The following is a 21899-nucleotide window of genomic DNA, read 5'->3' on the forward strand; positions in this document are numbered from 1 at the left end:
ACAGGCCCAAGTAGGGTTCCAGCCCCAGGGTGCTGCTCTGAAGGTGTAATAACCAGGACACAGAGGTGCACAGACACCCCAGAGAGACAGGCTCGACCACAAATTCTCTCGGTTCCCTCAGTTCTTTCTCGGTGAAGCACCTTCTGGGAACCTCCTGGACCCCACCCACTTGCCTCTCCAGCCACCCGCCCCCCAAGGGACCTGGCAGTCAGCTGCCTCTTCCTAATCAGCTAAGAGCGACCCTGCAGGGCATTTGCTCTGTGCTGGGGACGGAGTCCTCTCCCAGGAAGGGCGGGTCTGCCTTGGAAGGATGGGGTGGGGGTGGGGGGCGTCCTGAGGGGCTCTGCAGCCCTCCCCCACCCCGACACAGCGGTGAGGCAGCCCATCCATCATCTGGCTGGCAGGTCTGCGAGTATCTTTTCAATAGACTGGTGGTTTCTGAGGGTCTTCACTATCTGAGTCCTCAGGAAGGAGGTTTGTTTGTGGACTGATACTTAGCAGCAACAGTGCTCATAAAATACCCTTTATCTGCCCAACCTGCGTGGTCCCAGAAGCACCTGTAGAGTAGAAAGAGCGCCCCGGTGGCCGGGCTCAGTGAAGTGGGACAGGACTGGGCCTTGGCTAGTTTACCAGCTTCTCCAGGTGACTCTCCCGTGACTAGCTTGGGACCCAGGGGCGCACTGGGAGTGAGGATCTTTCCAAAGCCCAATGAAAAGTGAACTCACCAAAATGTCATGCCCAGGGTTTTGACCTCTACCTGGGCCATCTGTCAGGAAGAGGGTATCAGAGCCTGGGGTCCAAGGGGCCTGTCAGCCTCTTCCCCCCTTAGTGCTCTGGATTTACCTGGGCTGAAGGTGTGAGGGGGGTGTGGATGAAGAAGGGGGAGGGTGCTTATGAGGTTTGTCCAGAAAAGCAGAGGGACATGAGGTGAGAGATCTAGGTGGGGAGCGGTGAGATCAGGGGCAGAGACAGATTCATCAGGCCCTCCTAAGAGCCAAGGGCAGCTGACCTCACAGAGTAGGACAGAGAGAAGGCAGTGAGGACAGTGGCTAGCGCTCCTGACCCCTGCGGTCCACAGGGCTCTCGCCCAGCAACACCTGTCACTGCTTCTGTAACCTCTGGTTTCTCTTCCTGTTTCCTCCTGGGTAAAACTGGATGAACCTCTACCATATTAGGTGTTGGGATTTCCAATGTGTTAATGCTGGAAATGGGTTAGCACATAGTAAGCGCTCAATGTTAGCTATTATTATTAATTAGGATGTACTTCCTCTTGAAAAGTGGGACAGCTAAGGCATTGCCCTCCTTCCTCTCTATGCCCGCACTTGCCAGCACCGCATCAGCCTTCACCCCAGGATAGAGACGTTTAAACACAAGCAGCCAAGGGACCCACATCACCCAGTCCTAAAGTGTGAAGCCCCCGGGGCAGCTCGGGAAACTCAAGGGGGAACCCAAGGAATGCCTCAGCCCCGCGGAGGTGGGAGTGGGAGGTGAAGGGCGGGGTAGTGACTGCTGGGGAGTGGGGGGACGGGACTCGTGCTTAATGGTGGGCTCTGAAGGTGGAGATGGGGCGGGCGGTGGTGCGTGGACACCCGGCACCCTGCAGCAGGAGGGTCGGCCATGTGTCCAGGGCTGGGGGGGACCGGGCGCCTCGGGGTCCCCAAGGTGTCATGGCACCGCGGAGATGTCCTACCCCCAGGCCTCTGCAGAGGTGGGGGGTGGGGGCGGCACGACCGGCCGCTCCTTGTCCCCTAGACGGGCGCCCCGGGAGGGCAGGGCCGGCGCCGGTCCGCGCGGTGGCCGGAGGGGCGGCCCCTGGCGCTGCGGGGGGGTCGCCGGCCCTGACGCCCCTGGGTTGGGGAGCGGGCACCGCGGGGCGGGCGACTCCCGCGGCGCGGGCCCAAGTCGCACGCGCTCCGGGTCAGAGGCCCGCGGACCTCGGACAGTGAATGAGCGACGCGACGGTGCCCTGGCCGGGTGGACCGAGAACCACCCCCGCCCCCGGCGTCCGGCACGGCGGCTGCCCCGCCCACGCGCCGGGAGCGCGAGTGACGCCACCGCCGCCGCCGCCCGGGCCCAACGCCGCGCGGCTCCGGCTTTCCCGGTCCCGGGGCGGGCTGGGGGGGCGGGGCGGGGCGGAAGCCCCGCCCCCCCCCCAGCCCGCGCCGAGCGGGACCGGCGGTTCCCGGCCGCGCTGAGGTCACAAGGAGGCGGCCTGGCGCCCAAGCCGAGCGCCTGCGCCGAACGGAGCCGAGCGGAACCCAGCGAGACGGGGACACGCGGACGCCCGCTCGGCCCCGCGTCGCCGCGGCAGGCCCGGCATGGAGGAGGAGTGCCGGGTGCTCTCCATCCAGAGCCACGTCGTCCGCGGCTACGTGGGCAACCGGGCGGCCACGTTCCCGCTGCAGGTAAGCGCCCACAGCCGGCCCGGCTTACGTAACCGGCCGGGGTGCCCGCGTGAGGGCCCGCGGCGGGGCGCCCGCCGCCGAGCCCCGTGACCTTGGCCCGGCCAGCGCTCCGCCGCTGCGGGAGCACGGGGGGCCCCTGCGCGGGGCGGGCTCCCGCCGAGCGTCAGGCCCCCGCGCGTGAGCTGTGGCGCACTCGCCACCCGCGCCCCTGCCTGCTGCGGGCGGCCGGGGGCTCCCTGCAGACGTGAGAGTGCGGCGGGCTGCCTCCTGACCCTGCCCCGGGGGCGCAGGAGGAGGGAGGGAAGGCAGGTGTTTGCAGTGCTCACCTGCTGGGAGGGGGAGGAGCAAGCTCGCGGACTCTGGCTCCCCGGGGGCCAGGGTGGGTCCCAGCTTCTGGGAGGTGGTCGCTAGAGAGGCGGGTGGGGCAGAGAAGGCCTCCCTGCAGGGGTTGGCTCTGAAGAAGAAAAGCCCAGAGACGGATTCAGGCCCGTACCCTTTTGGCTTTAGAAGCTGCGTTTCAAATGTTTTATAGCCTCTACTTCATGGTGGGCTTCCCTCCCTCCTCTCCTGCCGGTCCTTAATGGGTCTCCCAGGCCAGGTACCCACTGCTTCCTGCTGCAGCCCCAAGGTTATGGCTGGATGGCCCTTGGAGGGGCAGAAGGAGGCTTGGATGCGGTGGGCATGAAAGCCAGAGGCCAGAGGCAATACCAGGGTGATGGGCACTTCCCTGCCTTGTCTGCCCAGCAGGAGTGCTGGGTGGCCACGGCAAGGTCGTGGCTCTCCTGGACTAGCCACCTTTGGCCTGTTGTCCCTGGCCTGCACTCCCCGGGGGCAGGAAGCAGGTGTGGCTGGGCCACTGCATGCCCCTTGCTCCTTGGAGTAGGGTGGATTGTGCGGGCACGGTCACTGGAGTGGTCCTGTGCTTGGGGAGAAAGGTGCAGGGTCTCTGAAGCAGGGGCCCACTTGGAAGGCAGGACCAGGCAGGGCTCTTGAGAACAGCTTCAGCCTGTTGTCCCAGTGGTAGGAGCAGCCCTCGCCCTTCTTGGCCAGGGAGCCATGGGAGTTGCCCTTGGCAGAGGTGTGCAGGGCCCCTGCTGGCTTCCCTATGTCCTGTGCCCAGTCCCTCCTCCCTGTCCATCCACACCCACTCTCCTCTTTCTCCCTGCACTGGGCACACCGTTCCCCTCCTCGGCTCACCTGGGTCCTCCAGGGATGCACCCTTGCTCCTTCCAGGCATGTTCTGAACTTCCACACCAAAGTGCCTCTTAAGGTTGAGCTACGGTTCTTACCTGGGGTTTCGCTAGTGCCTGGCATCCTTACCTGTGTGCTGGGGCTGTGGGACACAGGCTGGGGGCAAGGGTGATGGTCATGTCATCTCCTTCTACCTGTCGTGGGGCGTGGAGGGGCTCTTGCCTCTGATTTGACCCATCCCGGCACTTCCTTCTAGGGTTGTGAGGCCCAGGAGGAGTATGGCAGGGTAGTCTCCGAAGGCAGGGGGCCATCTTCCACACTGAGCTCAGTTGCTTCATCTGTAGAATGGGCATGATGCCTACTCCCAAGTTGTTTTAGGGCCAGGGAAGATGGGTGTGTGAACATCTCTTGGAGTTGCTGGCTACTGAATGAGGTGGGTCGGCATGCCCGGGGCGCTGTGCTCACCCACCACCATGCAGGAGCACCAGACAGGAAGGTAGGGCTGGGTGGCATATAAGTGTGCCTGGGGCATCTCGTGGAGGCTGGGACCTCTGCCAGGAGGGATGTGGGTTGGGTTTTCAGTTACTTATCTATGTGTGTTTTTTGCCCTAATTTCCTCCTCTTTCTCCTAATTACCGGAATAAGATAGAGGGTTGGGGGATGGAGAGGGCTGAGGAGGGGAGAAGGCCAGGGGTGGTGGTCCTCCAAACATGCTCCCCCCAAGCTGGACCCCAAACAGGGCAATGTCCGTGTGTTCGGGCGGCTGTAACAAAGTACCACAGGCCAGGCAGCTCAAACAGCAGGTGTTTACGGTCCCTCAGTTCTGGAGGCTGGAGTCCAAGATCAAGGTGTCAGCACGGCGGTGTCTGCGTGGCGTGTGGATGCTGTGTTCACCTGGTTCCTCTGTGTGTGTCTGTGACCTGATCTCATAGGGACACCGGTCAGATTGCATCGGAGCACCTGGTGACCTTGTTCTACCTTAATTACCTCTTTAAAGATCCTGTCTTCAAATACAGTCACATTCTGAGGTGCTGGGGGCCAGGGTTTCAACATAGGAATTTGGGGAACACAATTCAGCCCACAAAGAGAACAATTTCCAGAAATTTCTTAGTTCACTGGACACACTTAGTGCTTCCTTGAGCAGAGTCTAGATTTCTTATCAGCCTGCAAATGCTTGTTTTGGCCTTGGTTGCTTAGCTCTGGGAGGATCAAACAGTTAATACTGCAGGGTGCTCCACAGGGTCCCATGCGGGCGTTTTGCTCGCCCCCCCCATCTGTGCACCGCTGGAGCAGAGCCAGGCAGTGAGAGGGGTGGGGATGGCTGCCGAATGACCTCGGACCAGCCTTAGCGCAGGACGGGCTGGGTTGGACAGAACCTGGAATAGGCTTGGAGGCCCGCACTTGCACGTTCCAGCAGGGGTCCTGAAGGGAATCATCCTGGATCGCCCAGAGTTGTGCTCAGTGGGGAGTATGTTCTCAGTTTGGCCGATCTGGTAGAGCTGGACTAAGGCATGCTTGTGCACGCAGCTGAGTGTGGGAAGAGAACTTAGCAAGGGCAGCAGGAGGTGGGCCCTGGCTGGGCCCCACAGATTTGGAGAGACCGGAGAAGCCCCTGTGGGGACTGGCCCACTGTCCCTTTGTCTTGGAGTTCGGCTCAGGGACGGGGCGCTGCCGGCTGAGCCTTCCCAAGCCTCATGTGCACAGTGAGAACAGTACTCTTGGCAGTCAGCGGGGGCCCGGCTCCCGGGGGCACTGCCCAGACGGAGCTCTGCCGGGGGTGCTGGGGGGCCCGTTCCTGGGGTGCTCCCGCCGCTCCACCGTGAGTGTGTCTGTGGCGCAGACGTGTGCTGGCTGGAGGCCTGCGAGGCTGGGCTTCAGGGCCCTGGTTCCCAGACTGCTTCTTGCCAGGTCCCCAAAGCGCACTGTTGCCGTCTCAGGCAGGCAGCCCATGAGCAGCCGCCCTCCCTGGGCAGAGAAAAATGTCGGATGAAACACAGAGGAGCAGAACCTTGACCCTGTTTTTGAATTTTGTTTTCAGGCCGAGTCCAAAGTATATTCTAGTGACTGGTGACAGAGGATGTAGAACGTCGGGCGGGATGACCCCATGTTTGCAGAGCAAGGAGAGTAAGGGCATGGTCTTCACGGCCCTGTCCGTGGAGAGAGGGCTGCCAAGTCAAGGCCAGACAGGCCGATGATGCGTCGGGGGCGCCTCCCTGTGCACGGCTGGGCCTTCCTGCTGCTCTGGCCTTAGGTTCTGGGGCCGGGAAAGAGCACGGAAGGGTGAGGTAGGGTGAGATGAAGTGCACCCCGGCGCCTGTTGCCTCCCACACCAGACACTGGTGGGACTGCCTCCTCTTGGAAATTGGAAACCTAACGTTCTCCCAGGCCGGGAGGTACAGTCCGAGCGAGCCGGCTGCGTGTATGTTGGCACGTTGGATCGGCAGCGCCTACCGTGGGGAGCGGAGGTCCCAGAATCCCCCAGGCAGCCGCACCACCTGCTTCTGAGCTATCGTGGTGAAGGTACAGCAGATCTGCGAGCCTTGGGGTGGTGTGAGTGTCCCGGGGCCACTCTCCCAAGTGTTGCAGACTGAGGGGATTAAAACCAGAGATTCTCTCACCGCGCTGGGGGCCAGAAGCTGAAGTCAGGGTGTTGGTGGAGCCGCATGCCATCTGAGGGCTCCAGGGGAGGAGCCTTCCTTGCCATGGACAGGTGGGATCTCTGTGCTGGGCTGGGGGCATCGCTGGAGGGTCACAGTGGAGAGGTGCAGCCTTGAAAGGTCACCTCCAGTAGCCTTGAGAATCTGACTTGGGCTTTTGCCTAAAATCCACTTAAATCCCATGTCAGGATCTCCGTGACGGTGTGGGGGTGGCGGAGAGTCGTTTATTTCCAGCTTTTCACTTTTAAGAACCCCTGGAGCCTCAAGGTGGCCTTCTTCAGAGGAAGATCTTTACATTTTTTCCTTAGCACTCCTAGGATAGAAGGGCCTCATGCAGCAGAACTACATTTGGTAAGAATGTCACCCTGCCCCCTTTAAAACACATGGTTTTTGCCTTAATGTTTTTCCTGGTGATGCCCATGTTGGCAAACAGTACAAGACCACTGACACGTGGACATTCACATCCTTGGAGGTGGTGTGTTGGGTTTGGAACATGTCCCAAGCGTGTTCTGGAATGTTCCCTTGTGCTCCAGGACACGTAGCTCTGCTTGCTTCACTTCCTGCCAGTTGTAATGATTCCTGTTGCCACAGCTTCTGGAAGTCCCCGGGCTGGTCGGGGCTATGCCAGTCATTGCTTTTGCTGTTTCCCCAAGAAGGTCCAGAATTGCTTAATTTCTTGTTTTCCTAACTCTCTTTCTTGGTTTGGGACTAAGGTTTCTGTTGTTCCTCTTCACTTGTCATGGAGAAAGCAAGAACTTAATTGGTCCCATTTTCTGATCTTTTCCCCGCCGTGTCTGCGTGCGTGTGTGTGTGTGTGTGTGTGTTGTGTGTGCGCTGTCCTCTGAGTGGGGCCCTGTCTCCTGTCTAAGTGACTGTCCTCACAGGGGTCTGGGGTAGCACTGTGCCCTCTGGAAGGGAGTGTGTGTCCGTGCACAGGGGGCTTACATGACGCGGGGGCCGTCGGCTTTGTGGCTCACCGGCTTGGTCATGCCCGGGGCACGCCTGCGTGGAACTTCTGATATAGAACCAGCCCGTTCTGCTCACACAGCTATGTGGAAGAGTGACACGGAGGAACAGAATAAATGATGGAGTTTCTCAAGAAGAAAGGAGGCAGGTGTGGGGCCCCGGGCCATGTGGTAGCATCACGTGGTTGGCCCAGGGGCGCAATGCCTCTCTTCCCTGCCCACCCAAAGCAGCCGCCCTGTTCCCTGTCCATACCGGGTGCTGCCGGGAGACCCCTTCTCTTAGGGCGTTGTAGCGCAGCCCAGCCCCCAGCAGAACCCGACCGCTAGCACACGGACTCTGTGCAGGCCTGGGGGGCATGGGGTGTGCTGTGAGCAGCGTGGGGGTCCAGGGCTGTGACAGCTGAGGCGGGGGCGCACACGTGGGCAGAGGGCCGTAGGACTGCAGGTGAGCTGCAGGCCGCTTCAGGGATGGAGGGCTGTTTCCAGTAGGAGTTCCTGTTGGAGGTCAGAGGACAGTGGACGTGGGTAGAGCTGAACTGCGGGGCTGAGTAGTTACAGGAGGTGGGCAGGACAGCGGGCACTCAGCCCCGAGGCTGATCAGGATGCCCTCAGTCACATGACACTCTGGTGTCCCCTCTTTCCTAATTCTGATTTCCTGTAGAAGCAGCTCCAGGTCTTGCAAAACAAGCCATAGTGAGGATTCTTGAAGACAGTGACCCCCCTCCCCCAGAGGAACCGGGGTGGTCTGGGCAGGATGGGGGAGCTGTGCTGGAATATTCCAGAGCTTCCCCACTCCTGCTGTTCTGAGTGCTCTGCATCCCTGCGAGGGCGGATCGCCTGCCGAGCTGCTGAGTTAATGACCGTGTCTTGCGTGGCTGTCAGCAGAGTGTGTTGATGATGCGGCAGTGAGGGGGATCTGGCTGCAGAGAACATGCGTCACCTGCCCAGGGCCCCTCCCCCTCCCCAGGGGCTGGCTGGGGAGAGGGAGCGTGCCTTGTTGTGGGGGCTGCTTGGCCAAGGCTCCGGGTTTTTTCTGAATGGGAGTGGGCTTGCTGGTGGAGCCCGAGGCCGGGGCTTTGGCCATGCCAGCCTTCATCCTGAGGTTCAGGGGATGGTGGATGCGTCCTAGGGGCTCACGGTTGGTGGCGCCCCAGAACCCTAAACCACCACCAAGCCCGGGTGCTGCAGCAGAGGCTGAGAAGGCAAGGATCTGCACAAGGTCTCGGGGGCTTGAGAGAAAGGTAGTCTACGTTCAGGACATCTGCTCACAGAGACGTAGGGGTTTCAGAGCTTTTGCGGGGGTCAGAACGTGGGCAGCAGCTCTGCAGCCAAAATGTGGAATCATGGCGTGCTGGGACACACAGCCAGGGGGGTCTGCGGGCTGGGGTTTCACGGGTACACCTGGGGGCTGGGGGGGTGGTGAGGACCATCACGCAGGCCTGCACTAGGCGGTGCGAACAGAGACGAGGCTGCCAGCCTGGAGGTGCTGGGAGGAGGGGACTCTGCTTGGGGGCGGGGAGCAGCAAGAGTGGGTGGGGGCCGTGTTCCCCCTCCTGTGGCAAGGCTTTTCTTCAGCTGTCCTTCCTGGGTCGAACAGCATTTCTTCCTCTTTTTCTTTCTTGAATTATCTTTTGCATCTTTTCACTGTGTGCTGCTGGTGCGCTCGTAGATGTTTAAAAAGTGGGGGGTCGCGGAGGCTGATTCCTGTGTGTGTGCCCGTTTCCATGGTGACCGCACGCTGCCCGGGCCGTGGAAGAGGTGTGTGCGCGGTGGCCTCCGTTATGGGGGATCCTGCCATAGTCCAGTCGCTTAGGAGCGAGCTCATTGTAAGAGGTGGTCAAGTAATTAGGGAGGCTGAGGCTAGGCGAGTTGTTACATTTGTTTTTCATTTGATTCCTGTAAGTTTTGTGATTCCGGCTTTAGTAACAGTGGGGCTTTAGTAACAGTTCCACGTAAGACAGTCTTGCACTCCTTCCCTCCTCCAGAGGCTGATACCCCTTCTGCTCCCCCACCCAAACACCTGCTTCCACAGCGCACCTGTAATGAGAGTGGACTCCACGGGGTGATCTCCCTGGGGCCCCAGTCCGTGATCGCGGGAGAGCGATTCCCCTCCGCGGTGCCACCCACACTCAAATAGGGTTGTGCGGGGTGAGCACGGTCACTGGGGCCGTCTTTAGGATCCCGTCTCCCCAGGGGCTGTGGGCTCCAAGGTTCACCATGGAACGATGTGACCCTCACCCACGAGAATACACAGACAGTGCCGTCCCATAAGTTGGCCCGATACGGGGCAGTCTTGTCCATCCGCGCAGCCCACGGGGCACGAGGGACTGTTCCCATGGAATGGGACTCACGCGAAGTCTGTCGGGGACAGGAGTTTGGATGTGCGCCGCACACAGAGCAGACAGTGAGCGTGGCTGGGGAGAACCCAGGCCACCCACCCCAACGCTCACCGTGCGTGCGGGACACTGCAACGGACTCCTGGACCAAGAATCAGTCTGTGTGGCTCCCCCTGGGGCCGGGGAAGAGGCGGGGGCAGCAGGGTCCCGTCCAGAAGTGGGGACCAGAGCAGTTACCTCCACAGAGGATTTATTAGGTATTAACCAGGTACCACTGTCCCCCGCTTTCCGGAAATTCACAGTAGCCACTTCACTTGTACAAACGGCCTACATGGCTACCTCTTTACGCTAACCGGGGGAAACCTGGAGAGGATTTTTGCTTTTATGGAAAAACCATTACTGTACTAACGCAGGCCCTTCATTAAAACGGAATGGAGCAATGTGAACTTCTGGAAAGCATGGGGTGCCCCTCACTTTCGGCTGCTTTGGCTTGCCCCAGGTTCCCGAGGGCTGCCTGCTTTCGGAAAGCGCGGAAAACCTGCATTCCGAGCCGCGGGGTCCTCGTGGAGGCACCTGCGCGCCCCCGCACCTGGCACCTTCCGGAAGCGGCTGTGCGGCCAGCGGGAAGCTGGGAGGGGCGCTGGGCCCGCAGGGGCGTGTGGGGAGGGGCTCTGCCTGGGGTGCGAGCCCACAGGGGGCCCCGCCGGTTGAGGGGTGGAGGGTGCAGCCCACTGGACGGGGCGGGGCCGCTGCGGCACCTGCTTGCTGGGTAGTCGGCCCGCGCCTGCGCAGTGGCGTGCCCGCGGGGGTGCGAGCCCGGCGCGCGGCACGTGCGCTGAGTAACAAGCCGCGTCCGCTGGCGCCGTTGAAGTGGAGAAGCAGGCCCTGGCCCGGGGCTCAGCTCACTGTCGTTCAGAAGCGCGAACTAGGGACTTCATTCTCCTATCGGTTTGCCAGCTTCAAAGGATTAATTATCTACACGTCCAAAAGCACTGGAGCAGGATATTTTGGCAGGGGTTTCGGGATTTGTGTCATGGTCGCTTCAAAGCTGTTTCTTTAGACTTGATTAGAATCCTAAGGGATTTGAAGCAGCGCTGGCTGAAGCTGGGGGCAGGAGTCTGTGCATCGGGCAGGCAAATTTGCAAAGGGCCAGTTTTAACTGTAGTTTAACGAGACTGGTGATTTGTATTTTATTTAAGTTCTGATAATATCCGCTTAAATATTTTGGAGAGGCTTGTTCGATAGAGATCACAGGTGTGTAGCTCAGTGAACGATCACAGAGGGAGCTCCCCTGTGGGCCACCCCCCCCCCCCCCGCCGCCACGGCAGCGGGGAGTGTGAGCAGCACCCAGACGTCCACTCCCCACACCCAGCTGCCCGAGCAGCCTCTCCAGACCACCAGAGCAGTGGGGCCTATCTCTGAAGGTTCAGGGGAGACTTGGAGGGTGGGGTGGGTGGTGTTGGGGTGAGTAGGGGAAGAGGCTGGGAAGTCATTGGTGTGCAGGAGAGGGAGGGGATGGCCAGGGACTGGCCACCCACGGCCCTTGGGTTCCTGTTCTCCTTGTCTCTCCCACACACCCGCCAGTCTTTCTCCTTGCATCTCTCCACCCCTCCCGCTGTCTCCTTCTCTGGCATATTCCACGGGACACCGGCCCACCCCACGCGGCCCTTCTGTAGGAACTGAGGTTTCAGTGTCCCTGTGCCCGGTGGACTATCTGTCTCCGAAGTTTGTTGAAATCTCTCACCCACGTCCCCTGTCCTGTCCTTGTGGACCAGTGTCATAAAAGGCTCCTTTGTTCTTTCTCATTTTCCTGGGGTTGGGGAAGGAGAAGAGTCCAAAAGTCAGCAGGCTGCGTGAACCCGACGGCATTTGGTTTATGGGGGTGTTAACACTGTGAGGCCTGCTTCCGCTCCTTCCCCTCATTCCCCTGGGGTCACACCCACTCTTCCATCAGCAGCTGGGCTCATGGGGCTCTGATGTCCCACACCCCCGCCGGGCGGCTGTCCTGGCCCTTCTGTTGGTGCCTCCTGGTGTTCCACTGCTTGTGTGTGGCTTGTGTGGTTGGGGTCTCCCAGCAGCCTGTGGGCGGCCTCAGCTTCTCAGTTCTCAGGTGTGGACTGAGACCTGGCCGGGGTGGGAGGGAGTAGAGGGGAGGCGCCACACCCACTGGGGTCTGGAGCAGGGGGCCAGTGAGACAGACACCAGGGTAGGTGTGGTAGATGTGTCAGCAGATACTCATTAGGCCCTGCTCTGCCCCCACGTGTCCTGAAGAACAGGCTCGTGCCCTCCTGGAGCCCCTGCCCGTCCCAGGGGCAGCTGTGCAGGCATGGTGGGACTGGGGGCCACAGAGGGGGTGGGCGTGGTGGGACTGGGAGCACGGATGAGAGGTGAGGAGACAGGATCCTTCCAGGCTGACGAGCCGGCCCCTCGGTGCCCTCATGCAGGCGGGTGCTGGCTGCTGGCATGGGCCCAGCGCCAACCCCAGAGGGAGCTGTGGAACAGACATCTTCCTGTCGTGACATGGTTTCACATGGCTCCAGAGTCAGGGCTGGCCACGAGCCCGTTTGGACTCGAGTATCCCACAGACAGGTTGTGGTTGGAGCCCATGTGTGAGCCCTGACCCCCCCCCCCGCCCAGCCTGCCTCATTCACACAGGGGTGGGGGGCACAGAAGGAAGCCCTGAGTGAGGGCAGCCCTGTGCCGATGGCCCCGGGGCCCCACCCCTTGCTCTCGTAGGGGGCCTGCCTGGTTCCCACGGGTCTGGAGGACTTGGGCAGGCCCTGGTAACGCTGCTCACACTGATGAGGCTTTGGTTTGCTCCTGGGTGTTCGGGCCTCACCTTGTGGTGGCTGGCAGCTCACGGCTTTACCCTCACCCCGAGCCCCAGAGGCCTTGTGCAGTACTGGGCAGACTTCCTCAGGCAGCCGGCTCTGGGAGGGATGAGGAGGGACACAGTGGATGCTCCGAGAGCTGTCAAGGGTCCGTGTAGCAGGGCCCTGGTCCTGGGTCTGTCTGCAATGAGGCCAGCCAGGGCCAGCCGGGAAGGTCAGGTGGAAGAGGCCAGTGGGGCCTGGCAGGGACCCAGGGCCAGCGTAGGACACGAAGGCCGAGGGCTGGGCTGGGCAGCGTCCTGATGCCCACCACCTCTGACGGCCAGGGATCATGGGAAGGGCCCCACAGATAATGTGGCTCGTCCCCCAGGGGGCTCCGCAGCCGTCTTGTTGCCTGAGTGAATCCATACCTGCCTGTTAAATGGGAGAAATGGGAAAGGTGAGCAAAAGGAAAGATCGCCCTGGGATTTGCCACTTCACTGGCAAACAACTGTCCACACTGGCTTGCGGGGAGGCATCTGGGCCGTTTGGGACGCAACCTTTCTTCCCCTTCATTGAAGGAGGAGCTCTTACTTTTTATGAGCTTTCTTTTTAACTCCGTGGCACCTGGAACCTGCGTGCAGTCACCTCCCTGTGCGGTGAGGCGCGTGCCTAGCTGTGATGCAGCCACAGGATGGCCACCTGCTCCCCAGGCCAGGTCAGCTGGCTCTGCACTGAGGTCCCGCCTTGCAGCCAGCGGGCCGGGGCTGAAGTGCCCCGGAGGCTCGAGAGCCAGGTTCCTGGGGACGGAGTGGCCAGCTGTGCCGTCCAGCAGGGAGCCCTTGGCCCTGCGCCCCCAGAGGGGTGGTGGCCTCAAACCCACGTTCTCGAAACAAAGAGGGCCTCACAGCCCTCTCTCTGTGTCTGAACAGATGGCCGCCTCGCTGTCTTGCACTTTCAAGCGTTTTCGCTTGGCAGGACTTCCAAGGCTTGGCTCTCCAAGCTGGTGGCTCCCCGACATGCTTCCAAACGCAGCCCCTCACCACACGCATGGATGAACCCTGCTCAGGGAGAGCCTCCTGCCTGCCCCCGGGGTCCTGGCTCTCTCACACCTGGTCCTTCTCTGTCTTGCAGGTTTTGGGATTTGAGATTGACGCGCTGAACTCTGTCCAGTTTTCCAACCACACAGGTAAGGCGTTGTTGGCCTGAGCAGTCACCGGAAAGCGGAGTGTGGGCCGGAGAAAGGGCCTTTAGAAATCTGGGGGCCCCACCCCTCATCTGACGGTCAGGAGGTGGAGCTGAGGGGCTGCCGGGCACATGAGGGGCGGAGGGGGCTGGGTTGGCCCGGCCTTGGGTGTGGCTGCTGCATTTGAATCTCAGCCCCGTTGCTTGAAGCTGAGTGACCCTGGGCAGGTTGGGGGAGCCTCCCGGCACCTCAGTCTCCTCTGTGAAACAGGGACCTGCTCCTAGCTTCTGCTGCGGGGCCGAGCCCCTTCCAGGTGACCGCGGGCCGTGAGCAGGGCCCCGCGTGTGCACGTGCCACTGGTCGACGGTCCTGATTCTCTCTGTTAAAAACCAGCGCCTCGGAAACTCACGTGGTGTCTTCTGTCTCAGCTCAGGGGACACAAGGACACCTGTGCACAGAGGCTTTGAAACAGAACTGCTAACTCTGGGGCCCGTAAGGGACACTGCCCTCGGAAAGGTCCCGAGTTGTCGGGACAAGCTTCCCGAGCCCGCTCCCCACACCCCCGACCCCACGGCCTCGGGAGCTGCCTCCCCTGTGACCCCACAGTGCTGTAGAGGCAGGGGCATGAGGCCACTCCCTTCCTGGAAGCACCCCAACATCACGTCTCCTGAAGTTACTCTGAACGCAGACAGAACCCCGGGAGCACAGAGCGTCCTGGAGAGCGCCGGCAGGGTGTGCGGGTGGGTGCCTGGGCCTCAGCCCGCGCGCTTAGGAAAGATAACCCGAAGCTCGCTGGTGTGGCTTTTCTCGGAAGGGATGGGATATCGTGAGTCATGAACTGAGGGGAAGAATGACGTTTGGGATTCAGAAGAAAACCGTTCTCACCAAAAGCCCTTCCCTACTTTAGCTTTGCCGAGGGCTCTTGCTGAGAAATTTGGAGAAGCCCTAAGAAGTTTAAGTCGATTCCGCAAACTTCCCTGAATCCCACAGGTTCTATTGGCTGTTTCAACCACCTTCCTTTTTGTTTGTTTAAGTAAATGAGCCAAACTGGCTTGGCCACTAAATGTTGGCGTTAACTTCATTGCTAAATATCACATGGTACCGTAATCAGCATCGCTTCAGTAGAAGCCAAGAACCTGCCACTGCGCTTTGCACAGATCCCAGGCTGAGGGAGGGGGCCTCGGGGGGCTTCGGGAGCACGCAGCTGCCTTCTGGGCTCCCACAGAGCCTCTTCAGTTGGTGGTGGACCGACCATCCCGAGGGGTCCTCTGACCCTGACCCAGAAGGGGTGGATGAAGACCAGACCCCCGAGTGTGTGGAGCCCACGCAGGTGCAGGGGGTAGTTAGGGCCAGAAGGGGATGGGGGCTTCCCGTCCAGTGGGGCCTACTCCTGCAGTTCCTGGCAGGGCCCCCACCCCAGCCTCTGGATGCCATGCAGTGCCTGCCTGGTCAGGGGACCCCTCAGGCAGTTCCCGGCCGGCAGTGACCCCGAGCACCCCCACTTGGGCTCAACAGGGCTGTGTATGCAGCCTGATCCCCAATCTCAGGGGGTCAGTCCTGGACTTTGGACCCGGAAGTATTTAGGGTCTTTTTTTTTTTATCTTTCTCTCTCTCTTTTTTTTTAAAGATAGATGAAGAGTGTGCTTGTGAAGTCAGGGGGCGGGGCAGAGGGAGAGGAGAGAATCCTTTTTTTTTTTAAAGATTTTAAGATTTTATATATTTATTTGAGAGAGAGCACAAGCAGGGGGAGGGGCAGAGGGAGAGAGAGCAGACTCCCCGCTGAGCACGGAGCCCGACACGGGGCTCGATCTCAACCCTGAGACCATGACCGGAGCCGAAATCAAGAGTTGGATGCTCAATGACAGACTGGGTGCCCCGGTTTTTACCTTTTTATTTAATTTTTATTTTTTTAATTTTTAAAATAGATTTTATTTATTTATTGAGCGTGAGCAGAGGCAGAGGGAGAGAGAATCTCAAGCAGACTCCCCACTGAGCACAGAGCCCGACGAGGGGCTCGATCCCATGACCCTGAGATCATGACCTGAACCGAAACCACAAGCCACTTCCGACTGCACCACCCAGGCGCCCCATTACCTCTTTGTAAAAAGAACCGGGAGCACTCACTGTGAACAAGTATCCATTAAGGCCTGTGTATGCGGGGAGAAAGTCACTGCACCACCTGTCCCCATCCATGAGCGTCCTTGCCCAGCACTGTGCTGCTCCGGCTGTCTGGCCAAGGCCTCGCTGTTGTGCTGTTCCCACCATGTGGTCCTACTGTGTGCTCAGTGCTTGGCTCACACCGTGCGTGCCTGGCCAAGACATTTCAACCACATGCCGTCTTACCCTGCTCAATGAGCGGTCCTGTGGATTGCATGCGGGGACCCCTGAGCAATGCCTGGTCACTGCAGAGGCTTCTGAATGTGGCTGCCCACACTGCTTGTTTCCTGGGGTCGGACCCATGTAGGGGCACTTCCAGCAGCTCTGTTCCCAAGTACACAGTCCTGCGAGCTGTGATCCACTCTTCCAGGTCAGAAAGCCCTTCTTGCTTTATTTTTAAAATTTTTTTTTTAAGATTTTATTTATTTGAGGGGGAGAGAGAGAGAGAGCACACACAAGCAGGGGGAGCAGCAGAGGGAAAGGGAGAAGCAGGCTCCCCACTGAGCAGGGAGCCTGATGCGGGACTCGATCCCAGGACCCCAAATCATGACCTGAGCTGAAGGCAGACGCTTAATTGACTGAGCCACCCAGGCGCCCCTGACCTTTTTTTTTTTTTTTTTAAAGATTTTATTTATTTATCTGAGAGAGAGAATGGGAGACAGAGAGCATGAGAGGGGAAGGGTCAGAGGGAGAAGCAGACCCCCCGCTGAGCAGGGAGCCCGATGTGGGACTAGATCCCGGGACTCCAGAATCATGACCCGAGCTGAAGGCAGTCGCTTAACCAACTGAGCCACCCAGGCGCCCGCCACTGACCTTTTTTTAAACAACACCTTTCTTATGATATTTCTGTGCCATCAAGTTAATTCACCTGGTGAAGTGTGTAATTCAGTGGTTGTAGTACACTCACAGAGGGAACATTTTCCCTGCTCCAGGAAACTGTACCAGAGTAACTCCCTGATCCTCACCATTGCCCCTCCTCCTGGCCGCTGGACCACTCATCTCTCATTCTCCTCGGATTTGCCCATTCTGGAGATTTCGTATAAACGGAATCATATGATAGGTGACCTTTGGTGTCTGACTTCTTCCACTGAGCCTCATGTTCTCCAGGCTCATCCATGTGGTAGAGTGTTCCCGTGTGCCACTCCTGGTCATCGCTGAGTAATAGCCCATCACAGTATGGACAGACCACACTTTGCTTCTCCTTCCATTTGTTGATGGGCATGGGTTTATGAATCATGGCTGTTAGGAATGCTGCTGGGGGCACCCGGGTGGCTCAGTCGGTTGAGCATCTGAGTCTTGATTTTGGCTCAGGCCATGATGTCAGGGTCGTGAGACTGAGCCCCACGTCGGGCTCTGCACTCAGCAGAGTCCACTTGAGATTCTCTCCCTCTGCCCCTCCCCCCCTCAAATAAACAAACAAATCTTTGGAAACAATGAATGCTGCTGTTGTGAACATCTTTGTGCACACGTTAGTGTTCTCCTGGTGGATAGACCCAGGAGCACACTTGCTGGATTGGATAGTAACTCTGTGTTTGATCATGTGAACGACTGCCAGACTGTTCTCCATGCTGGCTGCACCACGTTTCGGCCCTACCTCGAAGTCTAAGAGCTCATCCTCTTCAGGACATCCTGTTTGACTTGTCTCTGTCTTTTGCATTCTAGCCAGCCTAGTGGTGCGAACGGAATCTGTTAAAAAATGAAATTCAACTAAGTAAATTTGCAGATCTAATTGGTTTTGTTAAATGATTCATGAGTTGGGCAGCATCCCATCTGGCAAGTAGAGGGGAGCTCCAGTGAGCTGAACCGAAGAGAGGTTTTTATTTATTTATTTATTTTTATTTTTTTAAAGATTTTATCCATTTATTTGACAGAGACACAGCAAGAGGGGGAACACAAGCAGGGGGAGTGGGAGAGGGAGAAAGCAGGCTTCCCGCTGAGCAGGGAGCCCGATGCGGGACTCGATCCCAGGACCCTGGGATCATGACTTGAGCTAAAGGCAGGCGCTTAACGGCTGAGCCACCCAGGCACCCCCGAAGAGAGGTTTTTAAAGATTTATTTATTGATTTTAGAGAAAGAGGGAGAGAGAGTGTGGGGGGAGTGGCAGAGGCACAGAGAATCCCAAGCAGACCCTGCACTGAGCGTGGAGCCCAACGTGGGGCTCTGTCTCACGACTCTGAGATCATGACCTGAGCCGACACCAAGAGTCAGAGGCTCAACCGACAGCACCACCCAGGTTATACTGCAGTTAGCTTCAGTATTAAGTCTTGGTTTACCGACTTGGGGTCTTCACGTAAGTGACACCATTTGGGGCCTGTTTCTTCTAACAGAGCTCATTGTGGTTCGAGTCAGAAATGGCTGTAGATCAGGGCGCCTGGGTGGCTCAGTCGGTTAAGCGTCTGCCTTCGGCTCAGGTCATGATCCCAGGGTCCTGGGATTGAGTCCCATGTTGGGCTCCCTGCTCAGCAGGAAGCCTGCTTCTCCCTCTCCCTCTGCTACTCCCCCTGTTTGTGCTCTCTCTGTGTCAAATAAATAAATAAAATCTTTAAAAAAAAGGCCATAGATTGAGGCCGGAGAGGCTCCATCCTGGGTGAGCAGGTTTTCCGGAGTAGGGCTGGCACACTTTCCCTATTAAGGGCCAGATAATAAATAGCTGGGGCTTGGCACCTTCTGTGCCCTCGCGGCGTGAAAGCAGCCAGAGACCACATATAGAGGACAGGACACAGCTAAGGTCCAATAAAACTGGAGCTTTATTAACAGACACTGAAAATGGAATTTCATAGAATTCTCACAAGTCATAAAGTATTACTCGTTTTTTTCCCCAACCATGTAGAAACGTAAAAACTCATTCTCAGCTTGGAGGCCATGCAAAAGCATGCAGCAGGCCAGATTAGGCTCACGGGGCCTGGTTTGTTGACCCCTACTCTGGGTCCGCGTTTCTCGGGTTTGCTGTGGATGAGAATAGGCTGGGGCCTTGCTAAACCCGAGTGCCGGGCCCACCCCCAAAGACGGACTCACCTGGCTGGGCCTGGGCCTGAGAATCTGCATTTCAGATGAGCTCCCAGGGGTGCTGGTGTTGCCAGTCTCAGAGACCCCGCTGGGGAGAGGAAGGGTGATGTGCTTTGGAGCTCAAGGGTCAGAGGGACATTCCTAGGGGTTAAGGATAGCCACAGTGTGCCAGGGGCTCCCAGGACCACCCCCAGACCTGGCAATTTGCTAGGGGACCTCCCAGGACTCAACAGGAGCTAAATCAGCCCAGGGCAAGAGCTGGTGGGCAGAAGTGAGGCACCAGGCCCACACTCCAGAGCCACCAAGTTTTCATGGGTGAGCTGCGGGGTGTCTGTGGTGTGGCCCCAGCCCTCAGCCTCGTGGGCAGGGGTCCTCCTACGTGGCAGGGGGGTCCCCTAGGAGTCCCATTGGCAGCATGCTCACTGCCTGTGTGCTTGGAGCGAGCACGGCACCCCGGGCACCTGGTAGGGCTGAGAACCCAGGTCACATCTGGCTCTTGGTCAGAGCTTGACCTGAGACCGGCTCCACTTGCAGCTGAGTCTTGCGGGGCTGGGGTGGCGGGACGTGACGGGCCCTGCCTACCGACCGTTCGGCCCGGATGGGGTATGTGCACAGCAGAGACTGGCAGAGCGAGCCTCCCACACACCCCACGCACCCCACAATTCAGGGAGAAGGCACACAGCTGCGTCTAGTGTGTCAGCATGCCAGCTTGGAGAGCTGACCGTCCTTGTGGTGCCGGATCGGCTCTGGAGAGTGCGGGCGGTGGGAGGGGGACCCCTGGTGTCAGCAGTAGGAACTCCGGGGGCATACGAGCCAGGGGTGTTTGGGGGGGTGCTCTGAGGCTGATGGTGTCAGGGCAGGGAGCCGCTGAAGCACCGCATCTCGGGCCTTGCATCAGCCCCCGGGGAGAGCACTGTCCCCTGGCGTCATCGAGCGATTGGGCTGTGGTGGGCCGTTGGGTGTCAAGGGCCTGAACATTCTGCTCTCCCCACAGGCTATGCACACTGGAAGGGTCAAGTGCTGAACTCAGATGAGCTCCACGAGCTCTACGAGGGGCTGAAGCTGAACAGCGTGAATAAATATGACTACGTGCTCACGGGTGAGTCCGCGGGAGCTGGGTGCTGGTCCCTGTGTGCCTCGCTCTAGCGGGGGGTGGGCTCGGCCCTGGTCCCGGCCTCCTTCAAGGACGGATGGCCTTTGCCACCCGAGTGACTGCCAGGCCCCCATAGCAGGGCCTTGGGGGTCCCGGCCACATGGCGCTCACTCAGATGGGTCATGCTGGGGACCACACTACTGGGGCCATGTGGGGGACACGTGGGGATGAAAACACCTAGGTCAGCCACCTACTGCCACCTGCTGCCTTGGTTCCTTAGTCAAGTTTATGGTAAAAATATGTATTTGTATTTATCTACGTAGTTAGAAGGGAACACGCTTATTGAAAATGGAAGAGACAACAGGGAAAGTGTTCCTTGTACACCTCTCACTCACAGCTTCTTCCATTCACTTAACACTTTTGGGAAATGCCTGGTGTCCCCTCAATGACTACAGACACTGGGGACACTTTGTGCCCTGCCCACCGTTCTCTGGAGCAGAATGGTTTTGGTGGCGCTTTCTCCTTGGGCGTGGTCAGTTGCTGTGAGCCTTCTGGTTTATGAGGGTTGCCTGGATTTCCCTCCCAAAGGTTACATGAGGGACAAGTCCTTCCTGGCCTCGGTGGTGGACATCGTGCAGGAGCTGAAGAAGCAGAACTCCAAGCTGGTGTATGGTGGGTGCTGGGCCATCACCTCCTCGGGCAGGGTGGACCTGCGGCCCTTGAATGGGTGGCTTGGCCTCCTTCCTTCTGGCGCCCCTCCTTCCCATTCTACCTCCCCCAGCCTGTAAGCTTTGAATGTGCTGGGCGTGCAGGGGTGTGTGCTTTCAGGGCTCTGGAAAGGCTTCAGGATGTCTTCACAGTGACCCTGGCGTCTGTGGGGACAGTTAAAGAGAAGTGGGTTGCATACGTGCGGTAACCTGTGTCCACATGTGAAGGCTGGAGAGGCCAGACCCTGCGGTTGGGGTGTGTGTGGCCACTGTTGGCCCTAGAGAGGGTGGCGGAGGGTGTGGATGTCCCGGGTGGGGCCTGTCTAGTGAGGGTGGACATGCCAGGTGGGGCCCAGCCGTGGAGGGCGAGGCTGAGGCGCGTGCCAGGCCTGTCTGTCCCTAGCTCCAGGTGGCCACACCAGCCCCTAGGGTGTCTGCCACCCAAAGGCCTCTCCTGCTAAGAGACATGGAAGATTCAGGTTACTCTTTCCCCCTGGGACTCAGACGTGCACATTCAGGGCTCTGCAGGGCCCTCCCACGTATGTGACACTTCCTACATCCAGGAGGGAACTCCAGTGGCCTGACGTGGGGGCCCCACCATCGAGAGCAGGAGCCGGGTTTGGGGGGCCCACGTTGCGCAGCCCCTTCCATCAGAGGCTCTGTGCAGCACCTGCGTGTTCTTGTCACTTCAGCCATGCAGACTGGGCCTTCCCTGGGGTGCAGGTGTCCCAGGTGTAGAGGCCAGTCCCCACCCTCAGCTGGCCTGATGCCAGGTCCCACACTGCGGCCCACTGCCCAAAGGGAACGAGCTTGTATGGGGACAGGCGACACTGGCCTCAACCAGGAGGAGCGAATGGGACTGCTCTTCTGTGTCCCTCTCTCAAAAAAGGTGCAAATGATGGTCAGATAGAAATCAGAGCACTCAGTCGTCTTGGACGACAAAACGCAGAACGCCAGGTGTCAAGGCGACTGAAGGTAGGAGGTGCTTTTCCCACGCTGTTAGCTGCATACGTGAAATTTAACAAGGAAAAGAAATGTTAAGGGCTGTCATCCTGTTGGGTGCAGCGATTGTTAATAGATGCCCTTTGTGTCTCCGCAGTGTGCGACCCGGTGATGGGTGACGAATGGAATGGCCAAGGCTCCATGGTTAGTGATTTCATGCGTGTGCTTCCACAAATAGGACACTGCACACGTCCTATGTCATCCTCACCTTGAAGTAAGGGTTGGCAGACGGGGTTTCCTGTAAAGCACCAGAGAGCAGATATTTGGGGCCCTACGATCCGCTGTATCAAAAAGCAGCCCCGGGCATCTGGCTGGCTCAGTTGGTGGAGCAGTGTGCGGCTCTTGATCTCAGGGTCATGAGTTCGAGCCCCATGTTGGGTGTAG

General features: G+C 59.0%; 1 protein-coding gene across 3 annotated transcripts in view; it reads left to right on the forward strand.

Moving 5' to 3' along the window:
- The first annotated feature begins 2193 nt into the window (after positions 1 to 2193).
- The window catches only part of PDXK (pyridoxal kinase), a 29085-nt gene continuing 9379 nt past the window's right edge, over positions 2194 to 21899 (forward strand). The window contains exons 1-5 of one of the 3 annotated variants that reach the window (XM_081800742.1): positions 2194 to 2405; positions 13499 to 13553; positions 19708 to 19812; positions 20395 to 20478; positions 21613 to 21659. In XM_081800742.1, the coding sequence (XP_081656868.1) occupies positions 2319 to 2405; positions 13499 to 13553; positions 19708 to 19812; positions 20395 to 20478; positions 21613 to 21659 (378 nt within the window). In that variant the 5' untranslated portion in view covers positions 2194 to 2318. Of the gene's footprint in view, positions 2406 to 8285; positions 8460 to 12800; positions 12825 to 13498; positions 13554 to 19707; positions 19813 to 20394; positions 20479 to 21612; positions 21660 to 21899 lie in introns of those variants that run through there. The other 2 variants (XM_031016717.2, XM_006746043.3) reach the window with 2 other exon arrangements.

Source organism: Leptonychotes weddellii, chromosome 1 (assembly GCF_054177405.1).
Source record: "Leptonychotes weddellii isolate Sample4059 chromosome 1, ASM5417740v2, whole genome shotgun sequence".
NCBI lineage: Eukaryota > Metazoa > Chordata > Mammalia > Carnivora > Phocidae > Leptonychotes > Leptonychotes weddellii.